Below are 18,696 nucleotides of genomic sequence, written 5' to 3'. Positions count from 1 at the left end.
GCCATGGCGCACGGGCCCAGCCGCTCCGCGGCATGTGGGATCTTCCCGGATCGGGGCACGAACCCGTGTACCCTGCATCGACAGGCGGATTCTCAACCACTGCGCCACCAGGGAAGCCCTGTATAGATCTTCTTGATTTTGTTCAACTCCTGCATAGCCTTCCTTAGAATCAGAAGGCTAAACTGTTGGTTGATTTAGCCTAATGGATGGCCATTTAAGTTATTTCCAAATCCTCTGCTGTTACAAATGCCGTTACAATAAACGTGGCCGTACATGCCTCTTTGCCACACACGTGAGTGTTTCTCTAGGGTAGATCCTGAGAAAGGGGACTTGCTAGGTAACAGGGTACATTAATTTTAAATCTTAATAAAGACCCATTACAAGGTCAGTTCCAAGCTTAGATGTAACGCAGGCCGGGCATACATGAGGTGGGCTCAGACACGAAGCAGTTGTTTTCTGAGAATGGGGCAGGCTTTAGGGTGTGCGAGTGTGTGGCCTCATGCTTCAGCACGGTTTGGCTGGAGGGGTGGGTGTTGGGAAGGGCTCCGCTCAGCCCCGTAGTCAGTTCTGTCTGGCCCCCTGAGGACTCTGGCCTGTGTGTTGGAGAAGAATCACTGGATGGGTGAGCAGCGGTGGTGGACTCTGGATGGTAAATTCTAAACCCAGTTCATTCCCTGTAGCTGGAGATCTTCAATGCATCTGTGATTCTTCTCCACCCGTCTTTAGAATACAAAGTGTGGCCTCACACTCATTATACAGCACAGATCTATGAATGTCACTCTGGAGTGTATTAAGTGCTTTAATAAACAAGTGCCGGGTGTGGGATGCAGGAGGAGCTCAGCGAGGCCTAAAGTTCTCTAAAGTCAGGGTCTGAAGCTGAGGCTCCGTCCTTCTCCTGTTCAGTTCATCGGCGAGCGCCTGCGCGCGTGTCGAGTACCGGCAGATTGTTTAGAGCGCTGGCGTTTTGGTTCTGCGGCTCCCCTTGCCCTGGGTTTCTGGTGAGTCGGTGCTGCCCTGTGTGCTGTGTAGGTCTGCACGGGTGAATGTGGATCCAGATCTAGGACAGCTGGAACCCGGGACTGAAGCGTCAGATCTGGGGGGTTGTTCTCGCAGAGGCTGGTCACACTCCGCCTCCGGGAGGCCTGGCAGTGGGCCTTGAACCGCCCTGGGCGGGGCACCAAGATGGAGATTTCACCTGGAAGAGGAGGGCAGGGTTGGGACCTGTGTGCTGAGAGCGAGGTGAGGGGCCGGGTCACGTGGGCTCTGCTTTGGGCCACAGGGCAGAGCTGGCCGGCTGGGTGTTGAGCTCTTGAAGCAGGGAGCCCTGGGGTTGGTTCACCGTGGCCAGCTGGCCTCTAAATGGAATGTGCTGGATTTCTCGGTTCCCCTGTCTTGCCGAAATCAGTTCTGTTGGGATTTCAGTTAATCAGCGGCTCACCTGTGGTCAACTTCTTGATTCCCTTTAGAGTCAGTAGTTGTATTACTGGTTCGGGTTGAATATCCTTTTGCAACCTCAGTTTCCAGATGCCAGCGGGACAGTGGCTCCTAAGCTCTCCGAGTGGCCCACCGTGTCATTTAGCTGTCTAGTGCTGGTCTGAAATCGGAGAACAGGGGAGGCAACACATCTGTTGAGATCCTTTCACATGCTGGGCGCACTGTTCTCATTTTTCACGCTGAGGCAGGAAACTGAGGCTCCGAGCTGGTGGCTTGTTGCCGAAAGTCACACAGGTCAAGGTGACGGGCTGCCACGAGCCCTTTTCCTGGAGAGGCGTCCTCGGCAGTGTGCCCGGGGTTAGCTTCTCTTGCACATTCTGTTTCCATTTTGAGGAGCCAGTTTTAGTTGCTCAGGTGTATCCAGACTTTTTTTTCCCCCTCAGCCACAGCATTCCTGGGGGATGGGAAGCATTCCCATTGGTACTGGGGGAGATGCTCCAATCCCAGGAGATCAGAGCAATCTCCCGGGAGAAGGTGATAGAGTGACAGCATGAGGAGCCACTGCCATCCTGAAACAGAAAACCTGTACGGTCAGCCGGGAAGTCAGAAGGGAGGGAAAAGTTGGATTAAAAGTTGATCTGTGGAGGCCTGTTATCACCCTTCTGGCTAGACACATCTATTCCCTTGGCTGGTCAGCCATCCTGGTCTTGGAACGAATTCTGGCACCCAGCTCTTATTTCAGGTTTTTAAATGTTATCAGCCACTAGAATGTTCTGTCATCCCAACAGCACGTGTTTCTTATCTTGTGACTTATAACTGCCAAGATTACACTTTTATTTCCCACTGGCTGGTTTGGCACCGGTGGCTCCCAGATGAGACTTGGATTCTGGAGGGGTATTTTGGGCACCTTGATCCCTTCCCATACCTGTTTCTCTTTTCTGGTTTGGTGTCTCTAGTTGGCCCATCCTGTCTGCGTGTGCATGGTTTCTCATCTATAATTTTGCATCTCCCACTCCTGGCCCGGCCCCCGGACCAGGTGGTTCCTTTCTTGGGCACCTGCAGCCCTTTGTGCTCTGATTATCCACCCCTGTAGAGGGCTGCTGCCTTTTTATTACCTATTGATTCCAGCCAGGAAAGTCACCAGGTGGCTCTCACCTTCCCTACAACTGCCGCCCCCCACCGTCTGTTTATTTAGCATAGTCTGGGAATGTGATTGTTCATTCAAATGACTGTTGAGTTCTGAATAGTTTTTCTACGTTAACCACTTCAATGAAAAAATAGAGAGAGCGAGCCTGCATTTCTCTGCCTTCAAAGTGAGGAGAACATAAGGGGCCCTTTTCTTGTATCTCGGGGTTGGCAGCTCAGGCATCATGATCACAGAGCTTTTCTGGCGTGTGCACCACTCAGGGCCTTACACTAATGGGTCCTGGACTGTTAGGCGTTTTAAATTCTCCCCTCTGTGTTTTATATTTTGGGGGGCGGATCTTTTATTGCCAGCTTTCTCTTTTCATTATTGTAAGTGCCTCTAATAGACCCCTTCTTCCCAGTGAAACTCATGCTTTCTTCCTCACAGCGTTCATTGTGAGGATCAGACAAGGCAAGGTGAAGGCACTGGGGCTGGGAACTCTGGAGCCCTTCCAGCCCGAGCCCCTGTCCTGCTGCTGGGTCTCCCCTTGAGGGGAAGAGAGAACGAGTCCAGGGAGGGGCCAGGAAAGCTGCAGACACCCCAGCTGGCTAGCTCGGGCAAATCAGTGGCCTTCTGGAGGAACCTCAGTTTTCTGAGCTGTAGAATTGGGATTAAATTGTCCCTCCGTGTTTCCTTGAGTTGCCAGGAGGTCAGAAAAAAAAGGAAGCCTCGAATGTGTGTATCAAAGTGACTGTAAACCCAAATGCCATTCAGGCATTCGTTGGCGGTTAATGTTCAGGTTGGAAGCTGACCCTGCAAACTGCTGGAGGGAACTGTCAGTTCTCGGAGGCTTGTTCTTGCGGAGATACTCAGCTCCTGGCTCCCTCCTTCCTGCTGGCTCTGGGTAGGATGCTGAGTCAGCAGTCATGCATCTCCGTGCCTCCTGCGTCTCACATAGTTTTGGTACAGCCAAATCAGGTTTAACCACAGTGCAGGCACCCACATGTATACACATGCATGCGTGCCCCGTGCATGTATGAAAACAGTGCTGGATCATCTCTCCCTCTCACGTGGCACGTTCCTAGGCATGCTTTTACTTATCCCTGCTTCCTTATAAAGCATTCTCTACCTGTTTTCAAGAAAAGACTGCTATCTTAGAACCGAGTCTGAACACTGAAGCGCTACTAAGACACTATGACTGTTCTTCATTTTTGGGCGAGCAGCAGGTCTTATTTCTTACAACACATTATTTTTTAAATCTGGGGCTCTCCTCACCTATGGGAAGAGCATCTCTTCAAAAATCATAAATTTGATGGGATAAGCAAGGGCTTGCCGTCTAAGGGAGATGCAGTCCGTCGGAACTAATAGAAGTAGTTACAGATCACTGAGCCCTGTGTGCCCAGTACTGTGCTAAGAATTGTCTTGTTTCATACAGAGTAGTGTATGCACAGCAGAGCAATGAATAAAGGGCACTGGTGGTTTTGAAAGCAAATGGGGAGCTAGGTGTGAAGGAAGGGGAAGTGTAGTTCTGGGCTGAACTGTGAAAATGCTTTCCTTCCCTGCCGGCAGTGCAAACAGAATGGTCTCTTTTACTTGATTGAATGGCTGTTGTGCAGTCAGACCAACAAAAGTATTTGTTGATCAGGGTCATTTGTTATTTGCTGGAGAAAATTCAGTGTAACCAGATCAGGTGACCTATTTCTGTGGCCCATCTGCTGGGATATGAAAATAGCACGGCTATTTGGGGCCCTCATTTTCTCCTTCCACTTTTCTGTTACATCTATTACTCAGCGATGGGAAGGCTGGACACTCAGTTATAGGAAATGCTGTGGAGAGGATCCAGCCCTGAATGGGGGATGGGCAACCTTTAAGATCCCTGCCAATCCTGATTGTCTAATTTTAATTTTACCGGTAGTCTAAACTATTATACATTGAGGCAGTGTAACCCAGTTTTTAAACACCTTCAGACGTGCCACAACTAAAGATCCTGCACGTGGCAACGAAGATCCTGCGTGTTGCAACTAAGACCCGGCACAGCCAAATAAATAAATAAATAAAAACAAAAAGCAAAAAACTTCAGAAGAAGACACAGTTAGAATGACCTGAGAATCCAAATGGTCATTCTCTGAACAGCTGATTTAGAAATCTTGGTATTGAATCAATTACTAATATGCTCAGTGCTGTGATCTTAAGCTCTTATCATGAAAACCTAAACTGCATACCACACATTTAAAAAATGGTGCAACAGGACCTGATGCATAACTTGAGAGACCTAGATGTTTTAGTGCAGGTCCTTGGCTACCCTTGGTGGTTTTTCTGTCCAAAGCCAGGCTGGGAAGAAAATCCTCTGGGAAGAAACGGTCAATGTATGCTCAGTGAAGTGAATTTTTTTTTTTTTTTTTTTTTTTTACTTTTTCTGGAGAAGGCACCCCAGAAGAAAATAAGGCTTAAGAAGCTACCAGGCAGCATTTGGGTGGTGATGGTGGAGTATGACAACTTACCTCTTTCTGCCAAGGTTCAGATGGCAAGGACCACAGACGTATTTGCATATAGTCATCAATATGCTGTGGACGCACATGGCATCTCTCAACAGAGATCGTCCCTGGCCAAGAATTGCTGAAACATGAATTGTTTTGGACAAATGAATTGTCCTGTTCTCCACTGAATTCTGTTAGAAAATAAAAGATGTGGTGTGCTGCAACATTTTGACCTTTGCATGAGCTTAGAATGTCACATTGAAGAAAGAAATTAAGTTAAAACTTTACAGATTTAAAAGAAAATATGAGGGACTTCCCTGGTGGTGCAGTGGTTAAGAATCCACCTGCCAATGCAGGGGACACGGATTCGAGCCCTGGTCCGGGAAGATCCCACATGCCACGGAACCACTAAGGCTGTGCGCCACAACTACTGAAGCCCGTGCGCCTAGAGCCCGTGCCCCGCAACAAGAGAAGCCACTGCAATGAGAAGTCCACGTGCCGCAACTAGAGGAAGCCCGCACACAGCAACGAAGACCCAACGCAGACATAAATAAATAAATAAAATTAAAAAGAAAACATTAGCAACTTTCTGACAAAAGATTAAGAATGATATGCAAAATATTAGCCAAAGAACCCAAAACTCAAATCGATGTTCTGTGCAGTGGTTACCAGGGGTGATCATAGAGTAGAAAGCTGAAGGTTAGTGGCGAACCTGAAACTCTTGGAAGAGGAGTAATGCCCGGCACCTTGGTCTCTAAATTGTTCATTAGAGAGGCAGCAAAGCACCCATGCTTCGGCAAATGGGAGTCTTACTCCAAACTTCACCCTCCTTAACGACAAAAAAAAAAAAAAAAACCACCACCAGAAACCCCATTAGTTGTGTAATGAATCAGTTTGACTGTATGACTTGTGTCCTGGAAGTGCTACTCGGGAACGTCATGGCCTGTTGCCATGGGAGGTAGGAGAGAGCACCCGTTGAGTGTGCGCGCATGCGTGCGTGCGCGTGCGCACACGGATGTGCTGAGACCTGGGATTGTCCGGCAACAGTGACATGTCAAATGGCAATTTGCAACTTAGAACCACAGAGATGGTTTGTTTTCCTATTCTGTCTGTCCCAGTTATTTAACTGATGGCAGATGTCCTCATTAAGGGCTATTAGCGCATCAGAAGATGTTTGCTGAGCCTGGAAAAGGGCTAACCCCTTTTACATGGACCAAAATACATCTTCTCGGGTAGCCAACCCCTCCCTGTGGGTGACAGTGGTGGGGTGAGAAGCAAAGAGCACTCGGGATATCTTAAAACTGTACATCAGCCAGGAAGTCTTTTTTAGCGTTTCCGTCAAGGACTTCCGTAAGTCGAGAATGTAACATTATAAAGGTGGATTTCACTATGTGTTGAAACACTGTTCCTGTTACCCTGAAATAGATGTTTCTTGATTTCTCTTTGCCGAACCAGAACCATATGGCACGTTAGGGGCTGGCTGGTTATTATGGACCATCAATAGCTCCCAAGAAAGAAACCAATAGGGGGGTGAGTTGAAAGTAGAGATCAGGGAAGAAAGATTTGAAGGAAGCGGTGGTTACATTGGTAGAAACATGCTGGGAGGGTGTTGGGACCCTCAAGCTAAGGTATAAAGTAACAGGCCGTCCTGGAAAGTCCCTCTAGAGTCCAGATTAACCTGGATCCTCTTCCTGCCCGCATGGCAGACCTCTGTAGGTGCTTGAATTCACTTCTGAATCCCCGAAGGACTTGAGGGATGGTGTTATCTGTTGAGCCATGTTCCTAATGTAATGCTGAGCAACACACCTGGACATCCTGCCCAGCCTACATTTAATCTAGATTCATGTTTTTTCACTTCCATGCTATCAATCCTCAGTATAAATTTGGCTAAGATTTCCCTTAACTTTTGGGATTGATTACATTATCTCTCTGCACCCTCTCAGAGGGCAATATTGTGTATAAAGGTCTTCCCAAACGGCTAAATGATTAACAGTGACCTGGACTGTTGAACAAGGTTGGAGGAAAGCATTGACCTTTATTTTGTAGGTGGGAGGCTAAGATGCAAGTGGAGAATTGGGTTTTCAAGGAAAGAAAAAGTACACAAGGAGACTTGCAGGATTGGGAGCTGGTTTTTTGTTTGTTTTGCTTTTGCTTTTTTTTTTTTTTCCCTGTAGAGGTTCACTGACATAGGGAAAAAAAATACCATGTAGATGAAAAGCAACTTGAGTGTTTTATTTTGAGAGCTCTCACACCTATTGGAATACTGGTAGGATCATGCCCTTTGACACCAGATAGAAATGAGTTCAGTCTCTAGTGGCTGCCTTTCCTGGTTGCGTAGCCTTGGCAACCTAACCTCTCAGTGGCTCAGTTTCCTCATCAGACATAAAAGACCGTATGTTTATCTTAAGTCACTCTGAGGATTAAATTAGATACAATTTGCGAAAGTTGGTGCTATTAGGCATTTAATAAAGGCAGTTTCCCTTCCTTCTTTCTCTTCTGCTTTTAAAAATTAAGATTTGGGCGCACTATAAATAAAACAAATAATAAAAGGTATTTCAGGGTGGAATTCAGGCCAGTTAAAGGTGAAAGGCCAGAGAATGCATGTGGGAAGAAGCCGGAAGTGGGCAGGTTCACCAACTGTGCAAATCCAGCGGGCTTTGGAAGGTGCAGCTTCACAAACCAAATAAAAAGCGTTCTTTACACTTAAAAAAAAAAAAAAAAAAGACTTAACAAAAACATCGTCAGAGTCTGTTAGCCAAATATTTCAGGCTCCGTCTGGAAGCCCAGGAATTTTGGAAATACTACCCTTTCTTCATTTCAGTGGTAGAAACCTCAAACTTCCTGCTGTGGAAAGTGGGGGTGGCCACTGTTTTTTTCTTTCTTTTTTTTTTTTTTTCTTTTGAGTCAAGAGCAGGATTGTTTCTTTCTCTGGATGGATGCTGCCATCTGATGTCTCTAAGTGGCACTGTGGCTTCACTTCTAGCTCAGCGACATTAAACTGAGGGTTTGAGGTTCTTGTTTCTGGCTTGAGGTTTCGAGGATGGTGGTAGGTGACTGAGTTTTTAAAACCAAATGAGCACCAAATCAGCTTGGACATTTTTTTTTTGGTAGTGGTAAAGAATTTACTCCTTACTTTTTTTTTTTTTTTGCGGTACGCGGGCCTCTCACTGCCGCGGCCTCTCCCGTTGCTGAGCACAGGCTCCGGACGCACAGGCTCAGCAGCCATGGCTCACGGGCCCAGCCGCTCTGCGGCATGTGGGAATCCTCCCGGACTGGGGCACGAACCCGCGTCCCCTGCATCGGCTGGCGGACCCTCAACCACTGCGCCACCAGGGAAGCCCACTCCTTACGTTTTTATTCCTTTTAATGACATACATAGTAAAGCTTTCCAATAGAGTGTTACTAAATATAAAGTCACCAGACACCTACAGAGGAACTCTGTAGGATGCTGCTGTGATTTTGACCTTTTTCTTATCTCTTTGCTTTCTAGGGAATTCATGGTGGACATACCATACTCTCTGATTCTAGCCCTTGAAGCTCTGAGTAAAACACTGATAAAAATGTGCCAAACCCTTTTCCTCTGTTTTTGCGACTTTATTCTTATCTTTTAAGCTTATTTTTACCCTTCACGTCTTGTTATTGTGGAGATGTTTGCTGAGCATACTTTGCTGGGATGGTTGGGAAGGAGGCCAGGAATCGGGAGACGTGAAGATGGCATGGGACCCAAACGAAGCCCCGAGGTACTTCTGGACAAGGGTGAAAACTAAAGGCGGTTTATGGAACTATTCAAAGAAAGTTTGAACCCATAGCTGTGGTGCAGTTTTCTCCTGGTGAAAAGTAAAGAAGGTTTATGGAACTATTCAAAGAAAGTTTGAACCCATAGCTGTGGTGCAGTTTTCTCCTGGCGTGGGTGCGGCCATGGGCAGAGGGGTGGGAGGGAGGGGAAAGGCCGCTGGAACAGTCTCTGGAAATGCCAAGCTTAATAGACAGGGGTGGAGTTAGCCTGATGGACATTCCAGGTAGGGAAATGGTGTTGGTATTGAGTCCATGAAAATCCTAGTATTTTACACCTGCCACAGCACCGGGGATATGCTCTGTACAAATCAGTTCCTCGACTAAATACTGACTGGAGAAGTGAGTTAAGAGGGAACAGAGGACCTGGGGCAGCAGAGATTCGGAGTGTGCTAGGGTACCCAGAGGGAATGAGCTGCAGGATGGCTGAGGAGCTACGAGCGCTCTGGAGAAGGGGCAGCGTGAGTTTGCAGGGTGCCAGGTCTGATTCTTCCCCTTCCGCCAGCAGCCCCAGCAGGCCTGGGAGCAGCTGTGCCCCCTGGTAGCGATCCACCCCTCGAGCCCTTTGCGGATGCGAGGGATTCTGGTTTCTGGGGGTGAAGGGACTGCAGAGTTCTGACCTGTTGTTGGGTGACCAGTGGAAGTCAGTTCTTGAAGAGGAGTTGGTGGGAATGGGGCTGCTGACAAGGGCAACCGGTAGCCTGAGGACCAGGAGAGGGAACCAGGAAGGAGGGTACGCCTGGGGTTGTGAGCACAAAGCTTGACCCTCCGGTGCTGGGCGGTACCTTGTGACCCAGGGCATGACGTGGACAGCAGAGGTGGAAGTCAGTGGAGTCCAAGGAGGTGAGAATAGGGAAGTAGAGGCCATAGGTCATGGGCCCCAGGCAGAGGGTATTCTGAAAGAGGACGGGGGAGCATGGTGTCATCCTAAAAAAACGGACTTTGAAGTCAGTAGGTCCTGAGGGGCCCTGATTCGGCCTGTTACCCTGACCTTGGTCAAGTCTTTTAATCTCTCTGGGTCTTTATTTTTTTTGAGAACAGAATAAGGATGGACACTAATGGTACCCGTGGAATGAGAGAATGCCAGTACTGCACTTAGAGTCTAGTGCATAGGAAATGCTCTTCAGCATTAGGTATGAATACAATGTCTCCACATAAATGAGGTGTTAAGAGGTGAGCTGTCCAAATAACCTGGGGGTTACATCTTATTGGGGAAAAAGGGATGATTCATCACCTTTGTAAGAACTTGAAAGATTAGTCTAATACAGAATTATTTAGAAGCCTGTGTCCAGAGGGCTTCTACTGGAACGTTCTCATTGCTCCTCGAAGGTTGGTAAGGGGAGTATTAGCATTGTGACTTACAGATGAGGAAACAGCCTCTGAGTGGGGTCCACAGTGCAGCCTGAGGCAGATCTACTGTGTTTTCCCTGCATCCTGCTTAGCAGGGAGGCTGTGGATCAGGGGTGGGTTTTCCCAAGAGCAAGCTCGTTGACTGTTTTGAATCTCTGAGGTCCCATAAGATTGACTTCCTCTTTTCTGGAATGGTGTAGGCACCTGAAGGTCAAGGGGTGTCCCCCCCCACCCCTGCCCTGGGGCTTAGAGAGTGCCGGTGGTTAGAACCCCGCCTCTCAGGCAGGAGGATTTTGACTGAAGGAGCATCACACCAAGCTTTCTGGTGTTGTCGCCTTCCTAGCTCTTCTTCCCTATAAAATGCAGAGGACAGCGCTCACCAGTGCCCTGCTTTCTGGAGTATTATACGTGGGGGTGAGCTGATGGCTCTGAGCACGCAGAAATGATGTGTGCGGTTTCTAGAGCAGCTCCTGTCCGTTGTGGGGTGACGGTGCAGAGGCCTGGAATGGTTCTCTTTGGTCCATGTCAGGGCTGTGGCCCTGCGTTTCCATCAGCCCTGAATGCTCGAGTGGCCTAAGCCTGGAGCCTGTCGGGCGCAGGGTGCAGGCAGTTGGGAGGCGCTGAGAAGACCTGGGTTTGGAGTCAGGAGACCAGATCTTGTTCAGGCTCTGACACCAACTACCTGTACCGCCAGGAATAAGTCGCTTAAGCTCCCCACAAGTGGGGTTCCCTCAAGTGGAAAACAAGGATGGTTGGCTCACTTCTGTGGCTGTTGGCAACTTTGAAGCCAGCTGAGCTTGAGAATCTGAGTGTCTGACAGACCCCCCTCCCGCTCTGACTTAGTGCTGTTGTAATAGCATCCTGACCCGGGAAGCGGACAGGTGTGTGTGCTGAGATGCTCCCTGCAGGCAGAGCAGTTTCAGCAGCGCAACCCTGGGTACAGCCCTCAGGAAGAAGAATAAGGAATTTGTTAAATTTGCAGTGATGCATCCGCCTAAGAAAACACTGTGTGACTTATAAAAGTATGATTGTAGAATAACATTTAATGATACAGTATAACCCACACCGGATAAGTGTAAATTCAGTTTACCAAACCATGATCCCATTTTTGTAGAAACAGAAATATATAAATCTGTGTGTAGAAGAAAGCTTGGAATGCTGTATAGGAAACATGGGTATCTGTGGGAGGCTGCTTCTTGAGGGATTTGTTTTTCTTTGTGCTTATCAGTACATTCTAAACGTCCTACTAGTAACAGGTATTACTTTTGTAAAAAGAAAAAAGTTGTAAAAGTTACTTTAAACTGTTGCATCCTTTTTAACGGACACTCACGGGTTCCAACTGTGTGTAGGGCTTCCTGATGCCTCCAGATACGGGATAAAGGACTCTGTGTCCCCTTTACCTCCCAGGAAAGGCAGCAGCATGGCCAGCGTTCTGTCCCGGCGCCTTGGCAAGAGGTCCCTCCTGGGCGCCCGGGTGTTGGGGCCACCCGGGGCTGCCCCACCCTTGGAGCCTCAGGCAGAGCTGCTTGAGGGGGCGGCACCCCAGCCCTTCCTTGCCTCTAAGGACACGACCTGCCAGGAGCAGCCCAAGGAACTCCTCAAGGCTTCAGGCACCTCAGGCCTCCAGCAGGTGGCCTTTCAGCCCGGGCAGAAGGTAGGTTGATCCCCGAGTGGACAAATGTCCGATCTCTCCAAGCTTGCATTTGGCGGCCCAGTGGTTCCCTGAGTGAAACTCTCTGGGCACGGGCTTTAGCACAGACCTTTTCCCTGCAGCCATATGAGCCCTTGGGCAGCAGGCTTCCCAAGGGAATGAGCAGACCCAGGGCTCCTCCACGACAGTTCTGGTCTCAGGCCTGTTCAGAACCTCAGTTCAAAGCATGGCCAGAGCTGTTTCTCTTAATCTGTCTCAGTTTGCAACTTTACAAAAACAAGGGAAAGAATCTCAGACTTACAGGAGACAGATAAGATTGCATCTGTGAATTACCTTTAGATGTTTTCAAGAGATGAAGGTGTTTGTTTAGTTGGAATGCCATTTGGAGTCCCTTTTCCAGTGTTTCCTCCCCTGTGGCAGGGCTCAGGCATCACCTGTGCCTGATGTTGTCACTAGATCCAGATGCATGGGCTTCTCCTTCATTGCCTTCTCAAGAGCTGATAATAGAGGCTCTGCTTTCTGCCTCTGTTTCAAGGCTTGTGTCGTCCAGACATCTCTTCCCATGAGGTGAGGCCACCTGGCAACTGCTAGGCACCCTTGAAAGCAGTCAGCCTACTTCTTCACCACTACCATCTTGCTCCCAGATAGACTCAGGATTCTCTGAAGGGAAAAATGCAGGGTGTGAGCAATTCAGGGCAATAGTTGGGGACCAGCAGATATATAGGACTTCAGAGGCTAGTCAGGGCAAGAAATCAGGAGGGAGGGACACAGATTCCAAATTCGTTTGATTTGAGAATTTAATCCGTTTACATTTAAAGTAATTAGTGATAGGTAAGGACTTGGTATTGCGATCTTGTGAACTGTTTTTTTCTGACTGGTTTGTAATTCCTTTGTTTCTTTCTTCTTCTCTTGCTGTCTTTTTGTGTGTGTGTGTGTGTGATTTGTTGATTTTTTTTTTCTGAGTCCTGTGCGTTGATTTCTTTATCTTTTGTGTATCTCCTAGACGTTTTTTCTTTGTGGTTACCATGAGGCTTACAGAAAACATCCTATAGTTATTAGTCTATTTTACGATGATAACTACATAACTTTAATTGCATGTAGACTCCAAGTTAAAAAAAAAAAAATCCCAGAAACTGACACATTTGCTCTCTCCATCTAGAGACTTTATAAGGATTTGTTTTGGGAAGAACCAATCCACTGTAGCTAGTCTTGGTGTTCAGGTGGGAAGCAGGTACCTGGGAGCATCTGCTTGAATTAAAGATGAGTCAGAGAATGCAGTTTGTGGCATACGGCTCCTGGCTCCCAGAACTTGAGACATATGGAGTGAGAACTCCCAAGTGCTGACCACTGGTTGCTGTTTTTCTCTCCCCAGGTTTGTGTGTGGTACGGGGGTCAAGAGTGTACAGGACTGGTGGAGCGGCATAGTTGGGCAGAGGATAAGGTGACTGTCTGGCTGTTGGACCAGAAGTTACAAATCTGCTGCAAAGCGGAGGAGGTGTGGCCGGCTGAGCTGCAGAGCCCCATCCCCCAGGCACCACCTCCCGAGCAGGGAACCCAGGCACCAGCCTACAGGCCTGTCTCCAGGAACATTGATGTCCCAAAGAGGTTTGTGTGACAGAACCTGGGCTCTGAAAGACACATGGGTGGTGAGGTATGGGGTTTTGGGATGCCTTGTGTTGGGGAAGGAATGTGGAACTACCAGGTGTCTAGTTGTCAAGATATCGGACAAATGGGATACAGTGAGAGGGCATCCTTTTGAAAAGACCCAGAAGGGCATCTTTTCTTCCCTGTAACTCTATTATGGGTGATATAGCTTTGTCTGGCTAAGGGCTGTTTTTTTCCCCTTTCAGGCTCAAACTAAAATTAGGTCTTAGTTTTTCATGATGAGAGAGAAAAAAATGGCTTAGATCAGGAGTCAGCAAACGTGTTCAGAATGGGCCAGAGAGTAAATAACGTAGGCTTTGTGGGCCAAATGGTCTCTGTCACAGCTTCTCTGCTTGGCTGTGGTCACGTGAAATCAGCCACAGATAGTATGTAAACAGGCGGGCGTGTTGTGCCCCAATAAAACCTTACTTATGGACACTCAGATTTCAATTTCATGTCATTTCCATGTGTCATGTCAAGAAGGAATATTCTTTTTTCGATTTTTAAAACCATGTAAAAATTGTTAAGCCATTCTTAGCTTGTGAGCCAGGCTAAAACAGGCGGAAGGCTCAGTCTAGAGATTGCAGAGCCCTGGCTAGATATTTAAAACTATCGATGCTGAATGAAGAATGCTTACTTTGCTTTAGAATTTTTTTTTTTTAATTATTTTTACTTTTCTGGCCACACTGCACAGTATGCAGGATCTTAGCTCCCGACCAGGGATTGAACCCACGCCCCCTGCAGTGGAAGCGCAGTCTTAACCACTGCACCTGCCAGGGAAGTCCCTGCTTTAGAATTTTATGACATGATTTTTTTCCCTGAGAATATGTGTATTCTAATTTCTATGTTATATACTTTATGCACATTGATATTTTAAGATTAAAAAAGAAAATTTGCCAATGAGATTCTTTTCTTTTTTTAAAAAATAAATTTATTTATTTTTATTTATTATTTTTCATTGTGTTGGGTCTTCGTTGCTGTGTGTGGGCTTTCTCTAGTTGCAGCGAGCAGGTGCTACTCTGTTGCGGAGCCCGGGCTTCTTATTGCAGTGGCTTCTCTTGTTGCGGAGCACGGGCTCTAGGCATGTGGGCTTCAGTAGTTGTGGCATGCGGGCTCAGTCGTTGTGGCACACAGGCTCTAGAGCACAGGCTCAGTAGTTGTGGCGCACGGGCTTAGTTGCTCCGCGATGTGTGGGATCTTCCCGGACCAGGGCTTGAACCGGTGTCCCCTGCATTGGCAGGTGGATTCTTAACCACTGCGCCACCAGGGAAGCCCCTGCCAATGAGGTATCTTATATACAGGATGTGTAAGCAGTTGAGCCCTGCCCCCTGCCCCCTGCCCCATCTGTGTTTGTCTGTGAGTATTATTGTTACTGACAGTACACCCCGTGTCTTGAGACCAGACCAGAGCAACAACATTTGTGATTGTCAATTCAATGGAATACTGGCAAAGAATTTGTCTTTCTATTCTGCGGAAATAAAAATACAAATAATCATATAAAAAGGGGGATGCTGACACATTTAATACATTACTAGTTTTCGTTTAGCTGCTTCAAGCCCAGTCGTATATTTTAGTGGATCTGAATTGTAAAGAATGAATTGTATAATACAGTACTTTGAAACAGAGGAGCCACCTAGAAATTTATTTCAGACAGTCTTTTCATACTTTAGCATTAACTTATAGATAGCTTTAATTTTATTTCCAAATAATGTAACTTTATATGGATTTAAAAAATTATGTGTAAAATTTTATAGAACTCTGCTGTATAAAGCATTGAGATTTGCACTGGAAGATTTATTTTAGTATTTCTGGGTTTTTTGCTCATTGGCTTATGTACCAGGTTCTGTTCACATTCAGAAGCTATCACAATACCTCATCATTAATCTTGGGGGGAGGGGAAGGAATTGGTTAGTGTAATTGTTCCCTCTTAAATTTAAATATAAAACGAGGAAAGGAAGGTAATTTTGGAGATTTTGAATTCTAGCTGGCCGTCTTTTATGCCCATGCTTTATTTCATTGTTTGGACTCATTTTCCTTTCCCCCAAATAAAATTCCTGATTTTAAGCTGCAGACTTAGAGTTAGGAAGGGAATTCAAGGGAGAGTGGAACTACCTCCGGGTGTCAGCAGTGGGATGGGGACCAGCCTGCTTCTGTGGGGGGTTGACTGATATTATCAGTGTAGCTCAGAATTGAGTCTTTTTCATGAAGAATGAAGAGAGGTCTGCATGCTTTATTTAACAGTATTTCTTGAGCACCCACTGACTGATTGGAGTCGAGGCATGGAGGGGACAATCTAGGAATGTAAGATGCTCACATGACCAGCTGTGTCGGGAAGTAACCTTTGGCTCTCACCTGTCTGAATCCAGGAAGTCGGATGCAGTGGAGATGGACGAGATGATGGCAGCCATGGTGCTGACGTCCCTGTCCTGCAGCCCCGTGGTGCAGAGTCCTCCTGGGGTCGAGACCAACTTCTCTGGTGAGGAACGGGGCCCGGGTGGGTTCTGGGTGCGGCAGAGGCCCACCACAGACCTCTTCTCCTTTGGGCAGATAATTGCCTAAGTTGCTGGCCTGGCAGCAGGGTTTCTGGAGTCTCTTCTCCCTGGCATCCCAGAGTGGCTGAGTGACACGGAGTTAGCCGCTTCCATTCTTTTTCCTCAGTTTCCTCCTCTGGGGAGAAGCTTCCTGGTGCATTGTGAAGATGATTTGAGCGCGGGACTGAGCCACACTGGCCACTTGAGTAAGTTCTTCAATGGGAGTAAGCGAGCGAGGCACTTGTGGGGCTGAACATGGCCAGTGGAGGAACATTGAGTTCTAAAGGTAGAAACTTACCAAATGGTCCCCTAGTGGCCTCAGCCGATTCACTCCCCCATTACAAGTGCCTGATTCAGCCTTGTAAATTAGTGTGGAACAAATGAGCTGAAGTCTAAAATAAATCTAATTGCGTAATACAAATCGATAGTAAGACTTCGCAGCAAATTTATAAATTAAAAGAAAATTCTAGCACAACCCCCAAAATACATCACGAGTAATATGGGAGGAAGGAGGGTTGCTGGATATTAGTAGCTTGATAAGACTGGTAGTGAACCTGAAGGGGTTTTTTTTTTGAAACTTGTCATCAGGCTGGCCTAACTTACTCCCAGGGAATAACTTTTTCATTGGTGAGATCCAACTGAATTGCGAGCTTCTTAAAAGCTTATAGGAAAATACGGAGTCCGCTCTGAACACATACCAGGAGGAAAGTGGCCTTTATTTATAAGCATCCCTCATAAGTAATCTCCCTACATAGAAAATCAATTTAAGGGGGTGATAAGGCAGACTTACTTGTGTCACCCAAGGCCTGTCCTCAATGGCTGGGCTGCTACAGGAAGCTGTTGCAGTCTGACGGTACCAGTTGTGAGGCAGAGCATCACATACCTGCTCTGTGAGCACCTGGGGGCCACACAGGCAACGCAGGGAGGAAAGGAGTCAATTTTAAGTTCTTAGGAAACTCTATGAGTTTAGGAGATGCAGGAGGTTGGTCAACAGGAAGAAGATCCAGGAAAGTGTCATAAAGGGAAAGAAAATCGTTGACTGCAATTCCCATTAGGATGTGTGTGTGTGTGTGTGTGTGTGTGTGTGTGTGTGTGTGTGTGTGTGTGTGTGTGTGTGTGTGTGTGTGTGTGTGTGTAATCCATCTACATATGTTCATACACACGTCCCAACACCAGCATATACGTATCTTAACTGATAATATGCCATATCTTAAGTCCCCTTTGATAAACATTTTTCATTGTCTATTAAAGACTTTTTTTCCCATTACAATATCTTTAAAAAAAAAATTTATGGATTGATTGATTTGGCTGCCCCGGGTCTTAGTTGCCGCTCGCAGGATCTTTAGTTGTGGCACGTGGGATCTAGTTCCCTGACCAGGGAGCGAACCCGGGCCGCCTGCATTGGGAGTGTGGAGTCTGAACCACTGGACCACCAGGGAAGTTCCAGTATATTTCTGATCTTACGTTGAAGTCAGTGGAGAAATAAGGCCCCCTTGGCAGCTAATTATGTTGATGTATTCTGCAAGGCGAGGTCTCTGCAACAACCAGAACCTTGCTCTAATCGTGGATGCTCTTTGTGCAGAATCCGCCCATTCCCTCCGGTCTCTGTATTGTTAGGATGGCTCTGCATGGGCTTGTAGAGGGCAGAGGAAATTACAAGGATTTCTTAGAAGCTCGCCATGCGTTTGCAGGGGAGCACTTTGCTTTCATGCTCTGTTGACCCTGCCCTAGAAAATCTTATGACCTAAGGTAGAGTGATTTATGTTCTTCTTACAAGGTATAGGTTAATTTATGAGATTCACTTTTTGCTTTGTTTTGTATTTTTCCTTGTGTGCCAGTTTGCCAGTGTCATTGTTGAGCCATTGGAATGGTTCCTCGGTGGAAGGCTGCTGTTTTGTAGGGCGGGCCTGCCGTTTGACCTGCTCTCTTCTTCTGTCCTGATGCTCGATGTAGCACTTCTGCTCCCTTGCCCTTCTCTCCCTGATAGGTTTCTTGAGTGGATGTGTGCGAACCCTTGACCTGCTGGCGGCTCCTGAGATCTTTCCTGAAGGGCTACCCTATTTTTAGCCCCATGTGTAGATGTCGTGAACTCTTGGTTTCCAGGAAGTCGTTGCTTTGAGACTTGACAGTGACACTTGGGAAGGGCAGAGTTCACCTGTCCCCTTCTGTCTGGGTGGGCTTTTCCTAGCGTATGAGACTTAATTAAGGAAAGCCTGCGTTGGAAACGCGCAATGCTGGGTGTCTGGATTAGCCTAGAAGCGGTTTGGAATATGGAGCAGGATGAGAGAAAAGCAGTGAGATGTTTATCCTGGCCACAGGGGATGTGGTAGACCATCTCGGAATCCAGGGTAAGGAGGCTCCGTGGAATGCTGCCCATGTTGGGAGTTGGGGCTTTTGGGGACAAGGCCACCATACCTGCATGTGTCACAGTTTCCCTCCCCTTTTCCTGCTATTTCCACATATCAAAATTTCAGATTCTCCTATAGTAAAAATTAATATGGATTTATGGTCTCGGCACGGAAGAATCTGGGTCGGGCCTAAAGCAGCCCGAAGAAAGGCAGCTTAAAAACTGAAAATTTGGGCTTCCCTGGTGGCGCAGTGGTTGAGAGTCCGCCTACTGACGCAGGGGAACCGGGTTCGTGCCCCGGTCCGGGAAGATCCCACATGCCGCGGAGCGGCTGGGCCCGTGAG

At 47.3% G+C, this 18,696-nt stretch overlaps 1 protein-coding gene across 3 annotated transcripts in view; it reads left to right on the top strand.

The window, feature by feature from the left end:
• Window positions 1-18,696, top strand: part of ZNF395 (zinc finger protein 395) — a 37,745-nt gene that overhangs the window by 12,177 nt on the left and 6,872 nt on the right. For 2 of the 3 annotated variants that reach the window (XM_007108018.2, XM_024130789.1), the window contains exons 2-4: window positions 11,587-11,833; window positions 13,203-13,435; window positions 15,841-15,950. In XM_007108018.2, coding sequence (XP_007108080.1) covers window positions 11,587-11,833; window positions 13,203-13,435; window positions 15,841-15,950 — 590 coding nt within the window. Of the gene's footprint in view, window positions 1-8,635; window positions 8,778-11,586; window positions 11,834-13,202; window positions 13,436-15,840; window positions 15,951-18,696 lie in introns of those variants that run through there. The other variant, XM_055082890.1, reaches the window with a different exon arrangement.

Source organism: Physeter macrocephalus, unplaced genomic scaffold, assembly GCF_002837175.3.
Source record: "Physeter macrocephalus isolate SW-GA unplaced genomic scaffold, ASM283717v5 random_280, whole genome shotgun sequence".
In the NCBI taxonomy this organism is placed as follows: domain Eukaryota; kingdom Metazoa; phylum Chordata; class Mammalia; order Artiodactyla; family Physeteridae; genus Physeter; species Physeter macrocephalus.
The sequence above is the reverse complement of the archived record's forward strand: the minus strand, read 5'-3'. Positions and strand labels throughout refer to the sequence as shown.